This window comes from Schistocerca piceifrons, chromosome 2 (genome assembly GCF_021461385.2).
Source record: "Schistocerca piceifrons isolate TAMUIC-IGC-003096 chromosome 2, iqSchPice1.1, whole genome shotgun sequence".
Taxonomy (NCBI): Eukaryota; Metazoa; Arthropoda; class Insecta; order Orthoptera; family Acrididae; genus Schistocerca; species Schistocerca piceifrons.
The window spans coordinates 394,232,611-394,252,672 of record NC_060139.1 but is presented as its reverse complement, the minus strand read 5'-3'; the positions used below and the strand labels follow the sequence as shown (position 1 = coordinate 394,252,672).

At 47.1% G+C, this 20,062-nt stretch overlaps 1 protein-coding gene across 1 annotated transcript in view; it reads left to right on the top strand.

Moving 5' to 3' along the window:
• Positions 1 to 289: 289 nt before the first annotated feature.
• Positions 290 to 20,062, top strand: part of LOC124776475 — a 57,810-nt gene continuing 38,037 nt past the window's right edge. Inside the window, exons 1-2 of the mRNA XM_047251488.1 lie at positions 290 to 353; positions 8,720 to 8,882. Of these exons, the coding sequence (XP_047107444.1) occupies positions 8,809 to 8,882 (74 nt within the window). The 5' untranslated portion in view covers positions 290 to 353; positions 8,720 to 8,808. The remainder of the gene's footprint in view (positions 354 to 8,719; positions 8,883 to 20,062) is intronic.

Sequence of the window (20,062 nt, the reverse complement as noted above, 5' to 3'; positions counted from 1 at the left end):
TTTTTTCATGTAGTTCAGTAATCGTCACCTTGTCGCTGCGCTGTGTCGTTGCTGAGAGGTTGGTGTGCCTGTGTGCAGGGTGGCGCGCCACCTGTCCGGCGTGCCTGACGGCGGCGAGGGCGGCGCGGAGCCGCACCGCGTGCGCCACGGCAAGGCGCGCCACCACCAGCACCAGCACCAGGGCCGCCCCGCCCCCGCCCCCACCCCCGCCGCCCCCGGCGCGCCGACCGCAGCCGCGGCCGCAGCTGCCGCCACCGCCGCCCCGGTCGTCGCCGTCGCCGCTGCCGCCGTCGCGCCCGACGTCGACACCGGTTCTGACGCGGCCACCACCACCGCCTACAGTCACGAGCCGGGTAATGTTGCTTGCCTCTGGCCCAGGCTGCCAACTACACTGTCTGATCAAAACTAACCGGACACCTATTATTGGCCATTAGTGTGTGTCCACCTTTATGACGGCTTGAACTCTGCTGGAGGCACTTTCGGTGAAGTGTAGAGGAATGGCCGTCCATTCTTCTTCAATAGCCGAAACCATGAGGGAGTGACGTTGGACGCTGGGTTTGGAGCGACATCGATGTCGTAACTCACTCTAACGGCGTTCCCTCGGGTACAGTTCGGGTCTCTCGGCAGGAAAGTCCACTTCAGTAATGGTAATGTCCACAAACCATTGCCTCCTAGGTGCTTTATGATAAGCTGCATTGTTGAGATTATACAATCATCGTCTCCCCACTGTTCGTCTACTGTACACAATACTCATTTCTGTAAAATTTGTTCATATTTTTGTGCATCAAACGTTTCCATAAGCACGATGAGAGAACCACACTCCAACCACGAAAAATACCCAATCCCTAATACCACCATACCTCACTTTTAGCACTACACAAGATACAGGAAACGTTCTCCAGGCATTCGCCAAATGGCTCTGAGCACTATGCCACTTACCTCCTGAGGTCATCAGCCGCCTAGAACTTAGAACTAATTAACTAACCTAAGGACATCACACACATCCATGAACGAGGCAGGATTCGAACCGGTGACCGTAGCGGTCGCTCGGTTCCAGACTGTAGCGCCTAGAACCGCACAGCCACTCCGGCCGGCGCATTCGCCAAACTCAAACTCTTACATCCGATTGCTACAATGTAAAGCGATTCCTCACTCCAAATCACGTGTGTCCGGTCAGTCACTGTCCATTGGCGTCGGTCTTTACACCATCTCAAATGCCGCTTAGTTTTGACGACAGAAATGTGTGGCTTATGATCTACCACAAGCCCATTCTTTTTAATTTCCTACGCACGCTAAATACGTTAGCCGGACTGATGGCACTACCCTGGAACTGAGGAGTGACTACTTCCACTGATCTCATGCGCTTCTTACAACCACCCTACGTAATGTTCGACCATAGCTGTCCGCGAGTACATGAGGTCTCTTTGGTCTTGGTTTAGCTGTGTCTGTTCCTCCTCATTCGCGCTTCACAGTCACATCACCCACAGTCCACTTGGGCACCTTTAGACAGGTTGAAATGTCCTTCATGGATTTGTAACTCATGTGACATCCAGTGACTAATCCAAGTTCTAAATCACTGAACCTTTTTATATGCTGATGAGTCCGCCTCTCGTGATATCCGGTGATCATCTCCGCATATGGATATCCGGATACTTTTGATCAGCTAGCGTACTTAACAATGCCTGAATGATTACATTCTGCCACTGTAGCTGTCATTGGAAGGATTAAAACACCCCTTTATTTTGTTTCCCTTACTACAGTCTTTTGACTGTGAAGACTTACATATTTTTGGCCCACTTACAGTCATTTTTATGTATTGTGCTTACGGAGAGTCGAAGAATAAAATCATTTAAATAATACTGTAAACGTATTAATATGGCCGTATTCCAGTACTTCACTTCAGAAGCATGACAAGTGCATCTTGTACTAATAATATGCGGAAATTCACGGAGTTACACTTTATACTTACATGGATATGGTTTCTGTTCTTTCGGACATCTCCGCAAGAACAGACACCATTGATGACTTGCAGCCGTCTACAACGAAATTAGAATTATATTAATACATTCAGCTGCTAACGGGCGTTAATATATATCAATGGGGAAAGGTGAAAATGTGTGCCCCGACCGGGACTCGAACCCGGGATCTCCTGCTTACATGACAGACGCTCTATCCATCTGAGCCACAGAGGGCACAGAGGATAGCGTGACTGCAGGGACTATCTTACGCACGCCTCCCGCGAGACCCACATTCTCACCTTGTATGTCCACACACTGTATTCGTATTGTCCCGCCGCCGCGACCGAACCCAGTTCCCTCTGAGCAGCCATAGCGTACGGATCTGCGTGCCAGCACGTTCACAGGAGCTCAGTCCGTCAGTTCACCTGATGATGGCGACATGTATGATCGCCGAAATATTGTGCCCGTTGGACACTGTAGACCGGCAGTACACCCGTGGATATTTTGATTATCAAATACGCCGGGAGAAACTCAAGAATCACATCATACACCTTCACGGGGAGGAGATGTACCGCAGCATGAAGTAATTTGAAAAGTTGCGCCACCATAGATGTCGTTTGCTAAGTACTTTCGCCTTTCTAAAGAGATGTCGTTCCGAGAATGTTGTTCCAAATTTTACTAACGTTATGCATCATATCGATTCTGCAGCAGCTAAGAGAACCAAGAAACGAGCCAGCCTCGCATTGGTACGTGAGAGAGTGCAATTCACCCGCGGGAGCCTTGAGTTTATCTCACAGGAATTACTCAAACTACATTTGCAACTGGCTAGTAATTTCACTTCCTTTTCCTGGGATTGGATTGATGGTGTCACCTGGGTTGCAGCTGATTCCGCCCATAAGAAGGCAACGGGACGTCTAACAGCTAAGTTCTCACGTCTCCTTGACAAACCATCTCTGCAGGTTCCGTGCGAGACTGTCGTCAATTTGAGTGGCATGGTGTTGAGTGATGATGCGATCTCGGTTTTGCAGAAAGGTCTCAACTTCGCTCCCACCCCCAAGTTCGCTCCGGTCGCAGAAATTGTTAGTGCTGTTGAACAGGTTGCAGCTCGACTTCCGCCTGAATCAGCTGAGGAAATACGTCGTGAAACTTGTCGTGCGTTGACGAAATCCAAGCCGATGAAGTCAAATATCACCAGTAAAGAGATGGCGGATATTCGTGATCTGAGGGAGCGCTCTGAAATTGTTGTCTTACCGGCTGACAAAGGCAATGCTACAGTTGTTGTCTCCCATAAGGACTACACTGACAAGATGCAGAGCCTGCTAAATGACGATTCCTACCGGAAGATCAGCGTTGACCCTACAAAGAAGGTGGAGAAGAGGTCGCTTCCCAAGGACGCAGATTTACCGGAGGGTGACGCTAAGAAATTGTTACCCCAAGGTCCGGTACCGACTAGGCTATATGGACTCCCGAAGGTTCACAAAGAGGGGGTACCGTTACGCCCCATTGTCAGCAACATCAGGGCACCTACATATTTGTTGGCCAAATACCTGACTGGAATATTAAGTCCTTATGGGGATAAATGCCCTCATCACATCCGTAATTCCGTGGATTTTGTTAAACGCCTTGATAGCTTCAGGTTGGATGAGTCAGATATCATGGTGAGTTTTAACGTCGTTTCCTTGTTTACGAGGGTACCCCTGCGAGAGTCACTAGAATTGATTAGTCAGGAGTTTGACGAGAAGAACACTGAACTTTTTAGGCATGTCTTGACTTCCACGTATTTTCTTTTTAATGGAGAATACTACGAACAAACGGAGGGAGTCGCCATGGGTAGCCCACTCTCACCGGTGGTAGCGAATTTGTACATGGAGAACTTCGAGGAGGAAGCCCTGTCGTCATCCGAATGGAAACCTACTTGCTTTTTCCGTTACGTGGACGACACGTTCGTCATCTGGCCACATGGTATGGATAAACTCCTTGACTTCCTTACACATCTAAACTCCATACACCCCAACATCAAATTCACTATGGAGACTGAAACGGAGGGTAAATTACCTTTCCTTGACGTCTTGGTCAAGAGAAGGGCTGACGGCACCCTAGGTCATGGGGTGTATCGGAATACAACGCACACTGATCTGTAATTGCACACAGACAGCTGCCACCACCCTTCACAGAGGAATGGGGTACTTAAAACTCTAGTACATAGGGCGCGCACTATCTCTGACGCAGAGAGTCTAGCCCGGAATTGGAACATCTGAGTACTGTATTTCGAAAAAATGGGTACTCAGAGTGGCAGATTCAACGTGCTGTCCGCCCAACCACTACAGCACAACCTGTGGTAATGGATGAAATCACGAGGGAGGAGGTAGGCACTGCGTTTATTCCACATATAGGCGCACTCTCGGGGAAAATCGCCCGCATTTTGAAGAAACACCGGGTCGGAACTGTGTTTTGTCCTCCGAATAAAACTCGTGCACTGGTGGGGAGCGCCAAAGATGACCTCGGTTTGAGGAAGGCCGGCGTGTACCAGATTCCGTGTCAATGTGGCAAGTCGTATATTGGTCAGACGATGCGTACCGTCGAGGATCGATGCCGTGAACACCAGAGGCACACTCGACTGATGTATCCGAGCAAGTCGGCGGTCGCTGAACATTGTTTGTCGGAAAATCACGCTATGGAGTATGAACGCACGAGGATTCTGGTACAGACGTCGAGATACTGGGACAGCGTTGTTAGAGAGGCCATCGAAATTCGCACCAATGACGACCTCATAAACCGTGACTGTGGCTATAATCTTAGCAAGGCTTGGGAACCAGCGATTGGTTTAATAAAGAGTAAATCGAGCAAACGTATAGTTGTGAGGACCACGGCGGACAGAGCCATCATACCGACGTCATCTCAGACGCCGTCGCAATCTGTTCCCGCGACCGTGGCGCGGGGCGCGGAGCGCGCCGCGGGCGGAGAGTATTTAAATCGGCCGCCGCCGCGACCGAACCCAGTTCCCTCTGAGCATCCATAGCGTACGGATCTCCATGCCGGCACGTTCACAGGAGCTCAGTCCGCCAGTTCATCTGGTGATGGTGACATGTATGATCGCCGAAATATTGTGCCCGTTGGACACTGTAGACCGGCGGTACACGCGTGGGTATTTTGATTAACAATTCTTGTAATCGAGGGCCAATGTTGTGAACAGCACTGTACAGCATATCGGTAGGTATGATGAAATATTACCGGCTAGGAAGGATGCGATTCTGTAACATATCGGCATACCTCGCACCCGTCATGATGACAGTTCGAAAAGCAGCACCATGCATTTCCGAAAAAAAATGGGTCCGATCACAACTGTTGTCGTAAATCCACACCATGCCGTGACTTTCTCGTCATGCAATGGAGTTTACGCAACAACTGTAGGATATTTGGTAGCTCAGATTACATAGTTGTGGGTGTTGACAAATCCTCAGAATGTAAAATGGACTTCGTCGGTCCCAAACAATCGTTATTTTCCCCCAGTTTTTGAAGTGGCCACACCGCAAACGTTCTCCGCGTCACAAAGTCGGTGACCAACAGTTCATAATGACGTTGGATTTAGTACGGATAGCACTGGAGTCTACGCCTTAGTGCTCTCCAAACAGTAATGCATGGAATGCCGAAGCGACTTCGGTATTCACGAGCTCTGACTTGACCACATAGAGATGAACCGCTCAAGTCTCCATTGCTTCCTGAATTGACCGAGCAGCAGGAGTACTCGTGTCTGGTCACCATATATGGGCTCGATCGCCCGCATCTCGTGGTCGTGCGGTAGCGTTCTCGCTTCCCACGCCCGGGTTCCCGGGTTCGATTCCCGGCGGTGTCAGGGATTTTCTCTGCCTCGTGATGGCTGGGTGTTGTGTGCTGCCCTTAGGTTTAAGTAGTTCTAAGTTCTAGGGGACTGATGACCATAGATGTTAAGTTCCATAGTGCTCAGAGCCATTTTTTGGGCTCGATCCTCTAAATAACCCGTAGCTTTGAACATTGTGATCATTTTCTTCACAACAATTGTCACAGGATCTTTACTCGTTTGACTACCCATCTTGTGGCAATAGGATCGTAAGGCTGTAGTTGCGGATACTCCATTCTGATAGCAAAGCTTCACTAACAGTACCTTTTCTGCTGAAGTCAACATGCCACTATTGCTGGCACATCTGACTCCCTCACTCACTACAGTTCATCTTACACACGATTCTTATGCAGCGTCACTGACGTGTTGTTTTCCGGCGCTCTCTCTTGGCCGGTTTGTGCGCTCGTTTTTGGTTTGAATAAAACTTCATTCCATTTCAGGCATGTGTGTCAAGTTTTACCCCTCTATCTACGTTATTCGGTGAATTAGTGCATTTTCAAAAAATAACGGACTTTTGGATCACTCTGCACATGAAACCATTCGAAATAAGGCGCGTGCCCATAGTAGTTTTTGCTTCAAATGATCGTTCCTGTCATACCCCTAGATACTGACCATTTCTCCTGGGACACCGTGTGTATACAGACCGTCTTCGAGAACCGTCAGTTTCAACGCCCCAGAGTATTGCTAAAAGCACGAAACACTCGTTCTTATTTTTAGCGAAACAAACAGCAATGTGGTAAACAATGAAGCGCGAAATAGACTGGTATAGTAATGTGTATTCAAATACAGAGATACATAAACAGGCAGAATACGACACTGCGGTCGGCAACGCCCATAGAAGACAAGTGTCTGGCGCAGTTGTTAGATCAGTTAATGCTGCTACAATGGCAGGTTATCAAGATTTAAGTGAGTTTGATCGTGGTGTTATAGTCAGCGCACGAGCGATGGGACACAGCATCTCCGAGATCGCGATGAAGTGGAGATTTTCCTGTACGACGATTTCACGAGAGTATAGTGAATATCAGGAATCCGGTAAAATATCAAATCTCCGACATCGCTGCGGCCGGAAAGAGATCCTGCACGAACGGGACCAACGACGACCGAAGAGAATCGTTCAACTTGACAGAGGTGGAAACCTTCCGCAAATTGCTGCCGATTTCAGTGCTGGGTCATCAAGTGTCAGCGTGCGATCCATTCAACGAAACATCATCGATATGGACTTATGGACTTTCGGAGCCGAAAGTCCACTCATGTACCATTGATCACTGCCCGACACAAAGCTTTACGCCTCGCCTGGGCCCGTCATACCAACATTGGGTTGTTGGTAACTGGAAACATGTTGCCTGGTCGGACGAGTCTCGTTTCGTATTGTATCGAGCGGATGGACATGTATGGGTACTGAGACAACTGTATGAATCCATGGACCCCACTTGTAATCAGGGGACTGTTCAAGCTGGTAAAGGCTCTGTAATCTACATCTACATTTATACACCGCAAGCCACCCAACGGTGTGTGGCGGAGGACACTTTACATGCCACTGTCATTACCTCCCTTTTCTGTTCCAGTCGCGTATGGTTCGCGGGAAGAACGACTGCCGGAAAGCCCCCGTGCGCGCTTGAATCTCTCTAATTTTACATTCGTGATCTCCTCGGGAGGTATAAGTAGGGGGAATCAATATATTCGATACCTCATCCAGAAACGCACCCTCTCGAAACCTGGACAGCAAGCTACACCGCGATGTAGAGCACCTCTCTTGCAGAGTCTGCCACTTGAGTTTGCTAAACATCTCCGTAACGCTATCACGATTACCAAATAACCCTGTGACGAAACGCGCCGCTCTTCTTTGGATCCTCTCTGTCAACCCGATCTGGTACGGATCCCACACTGATGAGCAATACTCAAGTATAGGTGGAACGAGTGTTTTGTAAGCCACCTCCTTTGTTGATGGACTACATTTTCTAAGGACTCTCCCAATGAATCTCAACCTGGTACCCGCCTTACGAACAATTAATTTCATGGTGTGGGCGAGTGCAGTTGGAGTGATATGGGATCCCTGATAGGTCTAGACACGACTGTGACAGGTGACATGTACGTAAGCATCCTGTCTGGTCACTTGCATACATTCGTGTCCATTGCGCATTTCGACGGATATGGGCAGTTCCAGAAGGTCAATGCGACACTCCACACGTCCAGAATTGCCACAGAGCTGCTCCAGAAACACTCTTCTGAGTTCCGCTGGCCAGCAAACTTCTCAGACATGAATATAATTGAGCATATCTGGGATGGGCAACTGCCTTGCCGCAGTGGCTACACCGGTTCCCGTCAGGTCACCGAAGTTAAGCACTGTCGGGAGTGGCCGGCACTTGAGTTGGTAACCATCCGGGCCGCCACGCGCTGTTGCCATTTTTCGGGGTGCACTCAACACTCGAACGAGTAGTAGCGCTCCGGTCAAAGAAAACCATTATAACGGCCGCGAGAGCGGTGTGCACATGCCCCTCCTATCCGTATCCTTAGCTGAGGTTGACACGGCGGTCGGATGGTCACGATGGGCCACTTGTGGCCTAACGACGGAGTGTGCATATCTGGGACGCCTTGCAACGTGATGTTCAGAAGACATCTCCATCCTCTCGTACTGCTATGGATCTATGGACAGCCCTGCAGGATTCATGGTGTCAATTGCCTCCAGCACTACTTCAGACACCAGTCGAGTTCATGCCACGTCGTTCTATGTGTTCGCGGTGTAGGGGGGCAGTGCGATATTAGGCAGGTGTACCAGTTTCTTTGGCCCTTCAGTGTATATTGTGATATGTTCCGATAGTTGACACAGCCAGAAGCTGCTGCGACGCCAGCAGCTGGACTGAGTGTGTGCGGCGTATGTTGGCAGGCGAGCAGCGCGCCGTGTCGGGGGCGTGCTACGGCGGCAGCGAGGTGCTGCTCGTGGTGGCCGCTACCTGCGCCGTCAACCTCACCTTCATGCTCGCCGTGCTGGCCATCGTCCTCGCCTGCAACAGGCACTCCAAGCCAGACCCCGACTGGAACGCCGCCAGGTGAGGCCCGCTCTACAATCCCCACTGTGACTGGAGATTAAAACCTACATTGTCTGATCAACCGTATTCGGATACCTGTTACTAGAGATTAATGTGGTTGCCTCCCTTCACCTTTACCATGGTTTGAACTTTGCTCGAAACACAAAGAGATGTGTGAATATGTGTCGGGCAATGGCTGTCCTTTCTATCCGTTCTACCTAAATAGATGACACCAGAGGAGGACGCTGGGGTCTGGAGCGAAGTCGACTTTGTAACTCATTCCATAGGTCTTCTGTTGAATTGAGGTCGTAAATCTCGGGGGATCAGTCCATTTCGAGAATGTTACTGTTCACAGACCACTGTCTTACAGATGTTGGTTTATAACAGGGTGCATTGTCACACTGATACAATCATTACCTCCAAATTTTTCCTGCACTGTGCACGGTAGACAATGCTGTGAAATTTATTCGTGCCCTTCCACATGTAGCGTTTCCTTAAGCGCAATCGGGAGGACATACTCTAACCGCGCGATTTTTTTTCTTTATTGTCATTTTACCCCTTACACAAGGTGGGCTGGCACCGGCAACAGTACGCCGCTCTTCAGCCACAGGTTGTACAAGAGAAAACAATGGTGACACAGAATGAACATACCATTACGGGGGACAAAAACCAGTAGACACAGTAACGAAATAACACGAAGTCGCTCACACGCAAAGAAAACCAAAGAAACTGTTAGCTCTGTACAAGAATACTGATGATGGAGATGACACACGTGAACGATGGAGTGTGGGCGGCGAAAAACACTGAAGCACAAATACGACGACATACACACAAAACCGATGGCGATGATCTCCGGCGCGCTAATGTTCACTTAACGTGTGGGAGTCTGGGGACCTGCCAAAAGGGGAAAAAGGTGGGGGAGGAGGGAGAGGGGAGAGAGGAGATGCCAGTGGCAGAGGAGATGGGGGGAGGAAGGAAGGTATGGGGGTAGGGAAAGCCCAGGGGTGGAGGAGGGAGGAAGGAAGGAGGGAGGGAGGCTGCCCTGAGGAAAAAAAACGTGGGAAGTGGAAGAGGAGAATCAAAGTTGATAGGAGGGGTAGATGGAGGGGAGGAGGGCATCATCAGGCAGGAGGAGCTGGCGGAAGCCACCTTGGGAGAGGGTAAGGAGAGTGGAGAGATGGAGAGCAGGTGGAAAGTGCGAATACAGGCGCGGCAGCGGACAGGGGTGGAAGAGGATGGGAGAGACAAGTGGGTGAGGGGGATCTAGTTTACGGGAGGTGTAGAGGATCCGTATCTGTTCGAGGAAAAGGAGGTGTGGTAACGGAATGTCGTAGAGGATCTGCATGGGGGAGGGGACGGCCATAGATGGTGACATAGAAGTCGAGGAGACGGAAGGAAGGGATGGTTTTGCCTACAATGATCGCCTGTAACCGCACGATACACTCCCATACCGTAATACTACTTCTTCCATACTCCTCTGTAAGCAGTACACGTGATGGCAGATAGTCTTCTCCCAGCATTCGCCAAGCCGAAACCCTTCCATCGGATTGTCACAGTATACAGGGTGGTTCATTGATAGTGACTGGGCCAAATATCTCGCGAAATAAGTGTCAAACGAAAAAACTACAAAGAAAGAAACTTGTCTAGCTTGAAGGGGGAAAGCAGATGGCGCTATGGTTGGCCCGCTAGATGGCGCTGTCATAGGTCAAACGGACATGAGCTGCGTTTTTTTTAGATAGGAACCCCCCATTTTTTATTACATATTCGTGTAGTACGTAAAGATATATGAATGTTTTAGTTGGACCACTTTTTACGCTTTGAGATAGATGGCTTAGTGCTATCCGTGCAAAGCCTGGGCGTGTTGTTAATGATTAATAAACATCTCACTGATACCCGTCATCCTGCCACTCAGGTAACGTTAAAAGTTCTACCGCTGCTGTGGCATCATTTGACATAATCTCATTCTCTCTCGCTCATTTTCATTTTGTTGCACATTTCAGCACTTACTGTTTCTGATTTTCTCGTGTTTACCGAGCAGGGACTGCCTGCTCAGTGTCCTGCAAAAGAGAACAGTTTAAAGACAATTTTCCACTCATTTCAAAGATGTCGTATTAACTGATTGGATGTATTTCATTTCGGCGCACATATTCTGATTAAGTCCTTATCGAATTATGAAAAGCTTGCTGTATCATGTTCCGATAAAAGCCACTGATTTCGGGGTCATTCCTCATTTTTCAGTGCAGGACGTTTGCTGTACATGTTGCTGTTACATTGTTATCACGGACAGAAGTCGCAAATATTGAGACCTGGAATGTTTAAATGAAATGTAACCGCCTATCTGAAATTTCGTTCCTTCTAAATCATTGTCACATGGTTTCCATCGATTGTAACGCGTTAAGAGAATACGAAGCGGCTCCGTCCAGTGGAAACCTTGTTTGCGAAGGCACTAACAAACAAAGCCAATATCATTACACAGTCCACCATGACGGTTGTGTGTTAGTATGTAATTATCTTTTACACAATAAGGGCTATTCTGTTCATGTCCTCATAAGCAGAGATTATGTCTTTTGACATGGCTGCTAAGATGGAAATCTGCTTTGTCTAACTTAAACAGGAAGTTAGTTAAAATTTACGAGCACAGCACTTTTCATAACACCCTTTGGCGAAGTTCCAAAGACAATACGTGTGTTTCGAGGATTTAATTCCTTCATCACCTCAAAGTGTGTAATTCAAGTCGAACAGCTTCGTTACTCTCAGGTGTACACAAGATACCTACACAACTAAAACATATTTCTTTTTCTCCCTAAAAACTACGCACCAATGATACTGGGCCTAAACTCTGGTGGTCGGAGGTTCAAATACCCGTTCAGGCACCCTTTTTTTAGCCTCTGTTTTTTCTCTTAACCGCTAACGACAGATACTTGTATAGTTCCTGTGCACATAATGCGGCAAACTTGCTCACTCACTTTTTACCCAACCTTTTATCGAGCTTGTGTTGTGTCTCTAATTCTCAGTGCATCACCACATTGTAGCCTTCGCCCCTACTCCTCCCTCCCCCCTCCCCCCTCCCCGCAACGTGAAGTTGTTGGTTTTTACCCCAGAGTATTTCATTCCAGACAGTAAGTAATATGTGTATGAAGTTCAGTTGAAATCAGTTCACAGGCTTAGCAGGAGGTGTTGAACATATGCATAAGTGACATAAATTGCGCAGATGTGAATCTGATTCTGTGCTGTTTTACATCACACGACTCCTGAGAGGTTGTTAAATTTACCAACCGTATGGGCTGATTTAAGGTCACGAAACACGTTCACAAAATTATTGTCTCACTTTAGTGGTCATTCTTGCGATCTTGTTGAAAAACTGAACAGCACAAATAAGAGAGAAACTGCACTTCATACTTTTTAGCGTATTCCACGTCAACTAATTACGGGAAATAAATACCAACAGGTCGTTTTCGAGCCTTTTTACTTCACCTCTTCTCATCTAGACCCCTGTTCCTGGCGGTATTGAGGAATCTTACTCCCACAGTATTTTTGTAGAAATAATGTCATGTGGCTAACAAAAAGGTTGAATTTGCTCTAGGTGTTCCAGAGCTATGCTTCAGTGTCACCCATTTCTTATCCCCAACCCTATGGAACGTGGGTCGTTCTTCCTTCACAGTGCATCTTTGCCGACTGCAAGTGATATATGTATCAATTTTGGTTGAAATCGATCCAGTAGCTTAGGAGGATAAATGGAACATACATGCATACTTACATACATTTTCGTGAAATAGAGAGATTTTCCACTTGCGTATATATTTTATCTGGCGGCATTAAGACTTTCAGTTTTATATCCAAACAGACATCTTTAATAAGTTAGCATTATAGTATGCGTAGTATGTGAGTAGTAAATGATGTTCATATCCTAATGAATATATAATATTTCTGAGATACCGGTCTAATTAACACAGCTAAGTAAATTGCTCATTGAATGTTTGTCGAATGTGAATAATGACAAATAACAGACATGTAAGGCAGCGATGCAGAAGGAATGAAATCTGGGGAGGAAGATGACTGGAATGGAGAATAGTGAGGAATCGCGAGACGAGGATAGCAGACGAAATAGAAAAAAATAACAGAAATAGATAGAAACAGAAAAGAATGGATAGTCTTCACCTAAAGAGATTTAGGAAACCTACGGGAAACTTAAATCTGGACGGTCAGAAATGGATTTGAACCCCGCTCCACCCGAATGAGAGAACAGACTGTTAGTATGAGTTCAATATGGGTTTGTAATTCTCTCTTCGGGTAACACAGGAAAAAGCGACATTTAGCAGCCTTTCACTAGATCTAGAGGTAATCTAAGAAAAGTAAAAGACTTAACTGGTCAGTACATCACCGACAAACAATTAAATGAATGGATTCCTGATGAATGGCAACTTGATTGAGGCACAGAAAGTACTCCACGGCGGGTGTTTGGATTTTTACCGAGCGTTCGTGAAAGATTTCAACCTTCCATAGGAATATTCATAATACGAGTATTTATGTACAATTAACACAGGCGTGCAACTGGGGTACCTGAACATATTTTATTTAAATGTGATCATTACATTGAGGCCGTGTGCATAAGATCAGGTAGTGTTTGTGGCATAGCCAGTAATGAAGAAATTTGGCGGTTACTTGCTATTCTAGCGAATAATACACTACTGGCAGTTAAAATTGCTACACCACGAAGATGACGTGCTACAGACGCGAAATGTACCCAACAGGAAGAACTTGCTGTGATATGCAAATGATTAGCTTTTCAGAGCATTCACACAAGGTTGGCGCCGGTGGTGACACCTACAACGTGCTGACCATGAGGAAAGTTTACAATCGATTCCTCATACACAAACAGCAGTTGATCGGCGTTGCCTGGTGAAACGTTGTTGTGATGCCTCGTCTAAGGAGGAGAAATGCGTACCATCACGTTTCCGACTTTGATAAAGGTCGGATTGTAGCCTATCGCGATTGCGGTTTATCGTATCGCGACATTGCGTTGGTCGAGATCCAATGACTGTTAGCAGAATATGGAATCGGTGGGTTCAGGAGGGTAATACGGAACGCCGTCCTGGATCCCAACGGCCTCGTATCACTAGCAGTCGAGATGACAGGCATACTATCGGCATGGCTGTAACGAAACGTGCAGCCACGTCTCGATCCCTGAGTCAACAGATGGGGACGTTTGCAAGACAACAGCCATTTGCACGAACAGTTCGACGACGTTTGCAGCAGCATGGACTATCAGCTCGGAGACCATGGCGGCGGTTACCCTTGACGCTGCATGACAGACAGGGGCGCCTGCGATGGTGTGTACTCAACGACGAACCTGAATGCGGGAATGGCAAAACGTCGTTTTTAGGATGAATTCGGGTTCTGTTTACAGCGTCGTGATGGTCGCATCAGTGTTTGGCGACATCGCGGTGAACGCACATTGGAAGCGTGTATTCGTCATCGCCATACTGGCGTATCAACCGGCGTGATGGTATGGGGTGCCATTGCTTACACGTCTCGGTCACCTCATGTTCGCATTGACGACACTTTGAACAGTGGACGTTACATTGCAGATGTGTTACAACCCGTGGCTCTACCCTTCATTCGATCCCTGCGAAACCCTACATTTTAGCAGCATAACGCACGACCGCATGTTGCAGGTCCTGGACGGGCCTTTCTGGATACAGAAAAGTTCGACTGCTGCCCTGGCCAGCACATTCTCCAGATCTCTCACCAATTGAAAACGTCTGGTCAATGGTGGTCGAGCAACTGGCTCGTCCCAATACGCCAATCACTACTTTTGATGAACTGTGGTATCGTGTTGAAGCTGCATGGGCAGCTGTACCTGTACACGCCATCCAAGCCCAGTTTGACTCAATGCCCAGGCGTATCAAGTCCGTTATTACGGCCAGAGGTGGTTGTTCTGGGTACTGATTTCTCAGGATCTATGCACCCAAACTGCGTGAAAATGTAATCACATGTCAGTTCTAGTATAATATACACTCCTGGAAATTGAAATAAGAACACCGTGAATTCATTGTCCCAGGAAGGGGAAACTTTATTGACACATTCCTGGGGTCAGATACATCACATGATCACACTGACAGAACCACAGGCACATAGACACAGGCAACAGAGCATGCACAATGTCGGCACTAGTACAGTGTATATCCACCTTTCGCAGCAATGCAGGCTGCTATTCTCCCATGGAGACGATCGTAGAGATGCTGGATGTAGTCCTGTGGAACGGCTTGCCATGCCATTTCCACCTGGCGCCTCAGTTGGACCAGCGTTCGTGCTGGACGTGCAGACCGCGTGAGACGACGCTTCATCCAGTCCCAAACATGCTCAATGGGGGACAGATCCGGAGATCTTGCTGGCCAGGGTAGTTGACTTACACCTTCTAGAGCACGTTGGGTGGCACGGGATACATGCGGACGTGCATTGTCCTGTTGGAACAGCAAGTTCCCTTGCCGGTCTAAGAATGGTAGAACGATGGGTTCGATGACGGTTTGGATGTACCGTGCACTATTCAGTGTCCCCTCGACGATCACCAGTGGTGTACGGCCAGTGTAGGAGATCGCTCCCCACACCATGATGCCGGGTGTTGGCCCTGTGTGCCTCGGTCGTATGCAGTCCTGATTGTGGCGCTCACCTGCACGGCGCCAAACACGCATACGACCATCATTGGCACCAAGGCAGAAGCGACTCTCATCGCTGAAGACGACACGTCTCCATTCGTCCCTCCATTCACGCCTGTCGCGACACCACTGGAGGCGGGCTGCACGATGTTGGGGCGTGAGCGGAAGGCGGCCTAACGGTGTGCGGGACCGTAGCCCAGCTTTATGGAGACGGTTGCGAATGGTCCTCGCCGATACCCCAGGAGCAACAGTGTCCCTAATTTGCTGGGAAGTGGCGGTGCGGTCCCCTACGGCACTGCGTAGGATCCTACGGTCTTGGCGTGCATCCGTGCGTCGCTGCGGTCCGGTCCCAGGTCGACGGGCACGTGCACCTTCCGCCAACCACTGGCGACAACATCGATGTACTGTGGAGACCTCACGCCCCACGTGTTGAGCAATTCGGCGGTACGTACACCCGGCCTCCCGCATGCCCACTATACGCCCTCGCTCAAAGTCCGTCAACTGCACATACGGTTCACGTCCACGCTGTCGCGGCATGCTACCAGTGTTAAAGACTGCGATGGAGCTCCGTATGCCACGGCAAACTGGCTGACACTGACGGCGGCGGTGCACAAATGCTGCGCAGCTAGCGCCATTCGACGGCCAACACCGCGGTTCCTGGTGTGTCCGCTGTGCCGTGCGTGTGATCATTGCTTGTACAGCCCTCTCGCAGTGTCCGGAGCAAGTATTGTGGGTCTGACACACCGGTGTCACTGTGTTCTTTTTTCCATTTCCAGGAGCGTGTTTGTCCAATGAATACCCGTCTATCATCTGCATTTCTTCTTGTTGTAGCAATTTTAATGGCCAGTAGTGTATATCTAAAGGTAAACTAGATAAATGTCAAAGTATACGATGTCTCGAGCAAGGAAATGAAGTCAGTAGCACTCAAAGCAGTTCATTAGTAATTAGGGTCCTGGAAGTTTTAACTTCCGCACATTGAGAAACATAACTAGGAGTTATGTCAAGATCAAGACGATGCGAGTAGTCGAGATTCTACGGAACGTCAGGGACAAAAGACAATTTGTGTGAGTCCATGGGACCAAGTCGGGCATTCGTTGCCTAGCTCTCCCGTGACGTTGGAGGAGAAATGAAGTGAATTCTGTTGAGTGCGGTGGGGACGCGGCATTGGATGCTACCACAGCGCCGCTCTGAGGTCGTAGAGGCGACAGTGTTGCGCCAGGAAAACTTTCCTGATAAGCCGCTCAGAACGAGGAAAAATATTATTGTCAGAAAGTCTTCCAGAGGACTCGATAATGTGCAGTGGACAGAGTAAACCATTAGTAATCTGATTGAAATAATATAGCATATGGTTATAGTCTGTAGTTGTACTTAGTTCTTCTTGAATCATTGAATATAGATTCTCAGTACATGGCCACCTGTCGTTGCAGGAATACTAGTTCAGTATTCCTATATAAAATGGCGCATCTACTAAACGTAATATAATACTGATATTTAGTTTTAAGGGATTAGAAAGTGTGTGCTTAGGATGAATTATTTTAGCTGTAGAAATTTTATTCAACGCCGAGTAACGATTGTATGAAGACATGCTTTAATATCTCTACAATTACATTTCGTGTTATACGACCTGAAATACGCAACGAGACTACACCTTTAGTTTGCTAGCAGCAATAAATAAATAACATATAGCTATAGTCAAAGACAGCGATTAAGAGCTGAATACTGAAACTCGGAGATAGAGGGGTCATGAACGAACTTTCAAATCAGGTGGCAATAACAAAGAAAGGAAGTGGTACGTCTTACATTCTGTACTGCATAATCTAAAATTTACCTACATTTTTCTGTTGCGAGATGTCATTTGTATAGCAGGCCGTAGCTTTTGATGTGGGTGTTTCACACGTATATTCTACCTACAACTCTTTTCAAAATGGCTCTGAGCACTATGGGACTTAACATCTATGGTCATCAGTCCCCTAGAACTTAGAACTACTTAAACCTAACTAACCTAAGGACATCACACAACACCCAGCCATCACGAGGCAGAGAAAATCCCTGACCCCGCCGGGAATCGAACCCGGGAACCCGGGCGTGGGAAGCGAGAACGCTACCGCACGACCACGAGATGCGGGCTCCTACAACTCTTTGTAAATGTTCATGAAAAAGTAAAAATCAGTATAACGTCGCAGGACCAACCACAATCAAACGACCTAAGTACCTTTCGATAGTATTTTCTAGACAGCTGCAACTCTATGCCAGACAGCTTCAGCGAACAAACATTATTATCTAACTCGTTAAAGCAACTGTTTGGTTTTCAAGCAAACAGGAACTCACGTACTTGCTATTTAGAACAGAGAACATTGAACTAAACAATCAGTTCTACCGAATACGTACTTTATGTAAATCATTGAAACATCGTTGTTTTGTTAGGTCAAAATCCATTTAGGTGTTCAAAAACATTTCATTCAGATTGACACCGGCTTTGAAATCCTACGCACTTATAACGTTGTTTTGCTCCCGGGAGGTTACCGATTGGCCACTCAGTTATTCAAATGGTTCTGAGCACTATGGGACTCAACTGCTGTGGTCATCAGTCCCCTAGAACGTAGAACTATTTAAACCTAACTAACCTAAGGACATCACACACATCCATGCCCGAGGCAGGATTCGAACCTGCGACCGTAGCGGTCTCGCGGTTCCAGACTGTAGCGCCTAGAACCGCACGGCCACTCCGGCCGGCTCAGTTATTCATATAGATATTTGTTTAAGCAGTAATTTCCTATGTCCAGTTGGCACACATGCTCTTCCCCTGTTGCCAAAGGACGTTGACCGTTGCTATAAATACGGTGCTATAAGCTTATTGACAAGCAGAGAGATAACGCCTTGTTTATATGATAATGACTCGCAGGATAACATCAGATATCTCGCCAGTAAACCACCTCATATTAGTGTCTGGTTTGCACGATTTGAGCGTGATGGCTCTTGAGGGTGATCGTTGTCAAACATTGGTCCTAATGTTGATTTGGGCCCGTTATCGTAATGTGTTTGCGAGGAGGGCTACTCTGTCGGCTAGTAGATGTGTAACAGTAGCGGTACAGTGTACCACATAGCTAATGACTAGTAGTTTCCTTAAATATAAATACATCGCATTGCACTTGGCCGACAGTAGCAATGTGGGAGTTCGACATCACAGCACTGCATAAAATCGTGTCACAAAGTAGATGCGCAAGTAAACAGAAACTGAAATAGTCCCGTAACTCGAGGTAATGTGATTGGCAGCCGTTGTTCAAGCACTGCACTGCATAAGAAGCGAAGAAGACATCCGCTATGCGTGGGATTACCCACATTTTAGTGGGAGTGTGGAGAGTGGAGGAATTTTGAGGTCTCCTCTTGTCCTTGCTTTATACTTAAAAGTAGAGGTATTAGCAGAAAACATTGGAAAATACAGCGTCACAGACAAAAAAATCAACAGTGTCTAACGAACAGGCGATTCCCTTAAGCAACCTCATGATAAACTTGTACTTGGCAAAAGATTCCTGCGGAGCGCAACTTAGGAAAAGCTAACGGTCTGAGAAGTGATAGGTGGAAAGTTAGAATGAACAAAGTCTCCAACCATAAAATTCTGTGAAGAAATAGATTTAACATATGAATTTTTATTTACTAAGGCCCAGTGAAATTTAATATAAAGACGAGTAAGACTTCTAGGAGTCGACTATACAAAAGTTAACAACAGCGGCATGTGTGAATGGTATGGCAAGCGTCCCTATGCAATGCCGTAGCATACAACCTTAGATTATTATTAGTGACTCAATGACTCACTGAATCTTTCCAGGTTAGGAATGACGTCGGTACAAGCCACTATTGTACAAGTTTACGCGTCCACGTTACTAGCTAAACAAAGAAACTAGAATGCTATCAAATTTTGATTCAAGAATGAAACACAAGTTTCTGAAAGTGTGTGTCTAGAGGCTAGCATGTATGGAAAAGTATGTAGACCATAGGCAAACCGGAGTAGGAGATACTGGAATCATCAGAATTGTAGAGTTATTAGGGGTTGTTCGACATAAATAAACGCACAAACATTTTAATCAATACGTTCTATTAGGAACAACCCAGGAAAGAAGGCTATGCCTACTTCAGCTAGAAGGAGGTTGTAGTATATGTTCTCAGGAATCAGGATTACTAAAATTAACATTCCAAAAATAAGTGTAGAGTGAACATTTTACGAGCACAAAAAGTTTAAAATACCCTTACCACAGTCCAGAGGTCCTTACGCATTATTTGTGGTAGGTATGAAGAGACTGGAACAGCAGCACAAGACAGATAATGCGAGTAAATAACGTTACACCACTTCGGATACCTGAAACAAAATTTTTATTGAGATGTTACCGATGCAAGTTTTTTCCTCATGCGATTTATGAATAAATGTGTAGTATAAAGAACTGAAATAGTCGAGAAAGCGACCTACATTTTCTGTAGTTCTTGTTCGTCTACTGAAATGTCGATTCAATTGTTAACATTAATGACTGTAAGCATAACGTGCGCGACCGA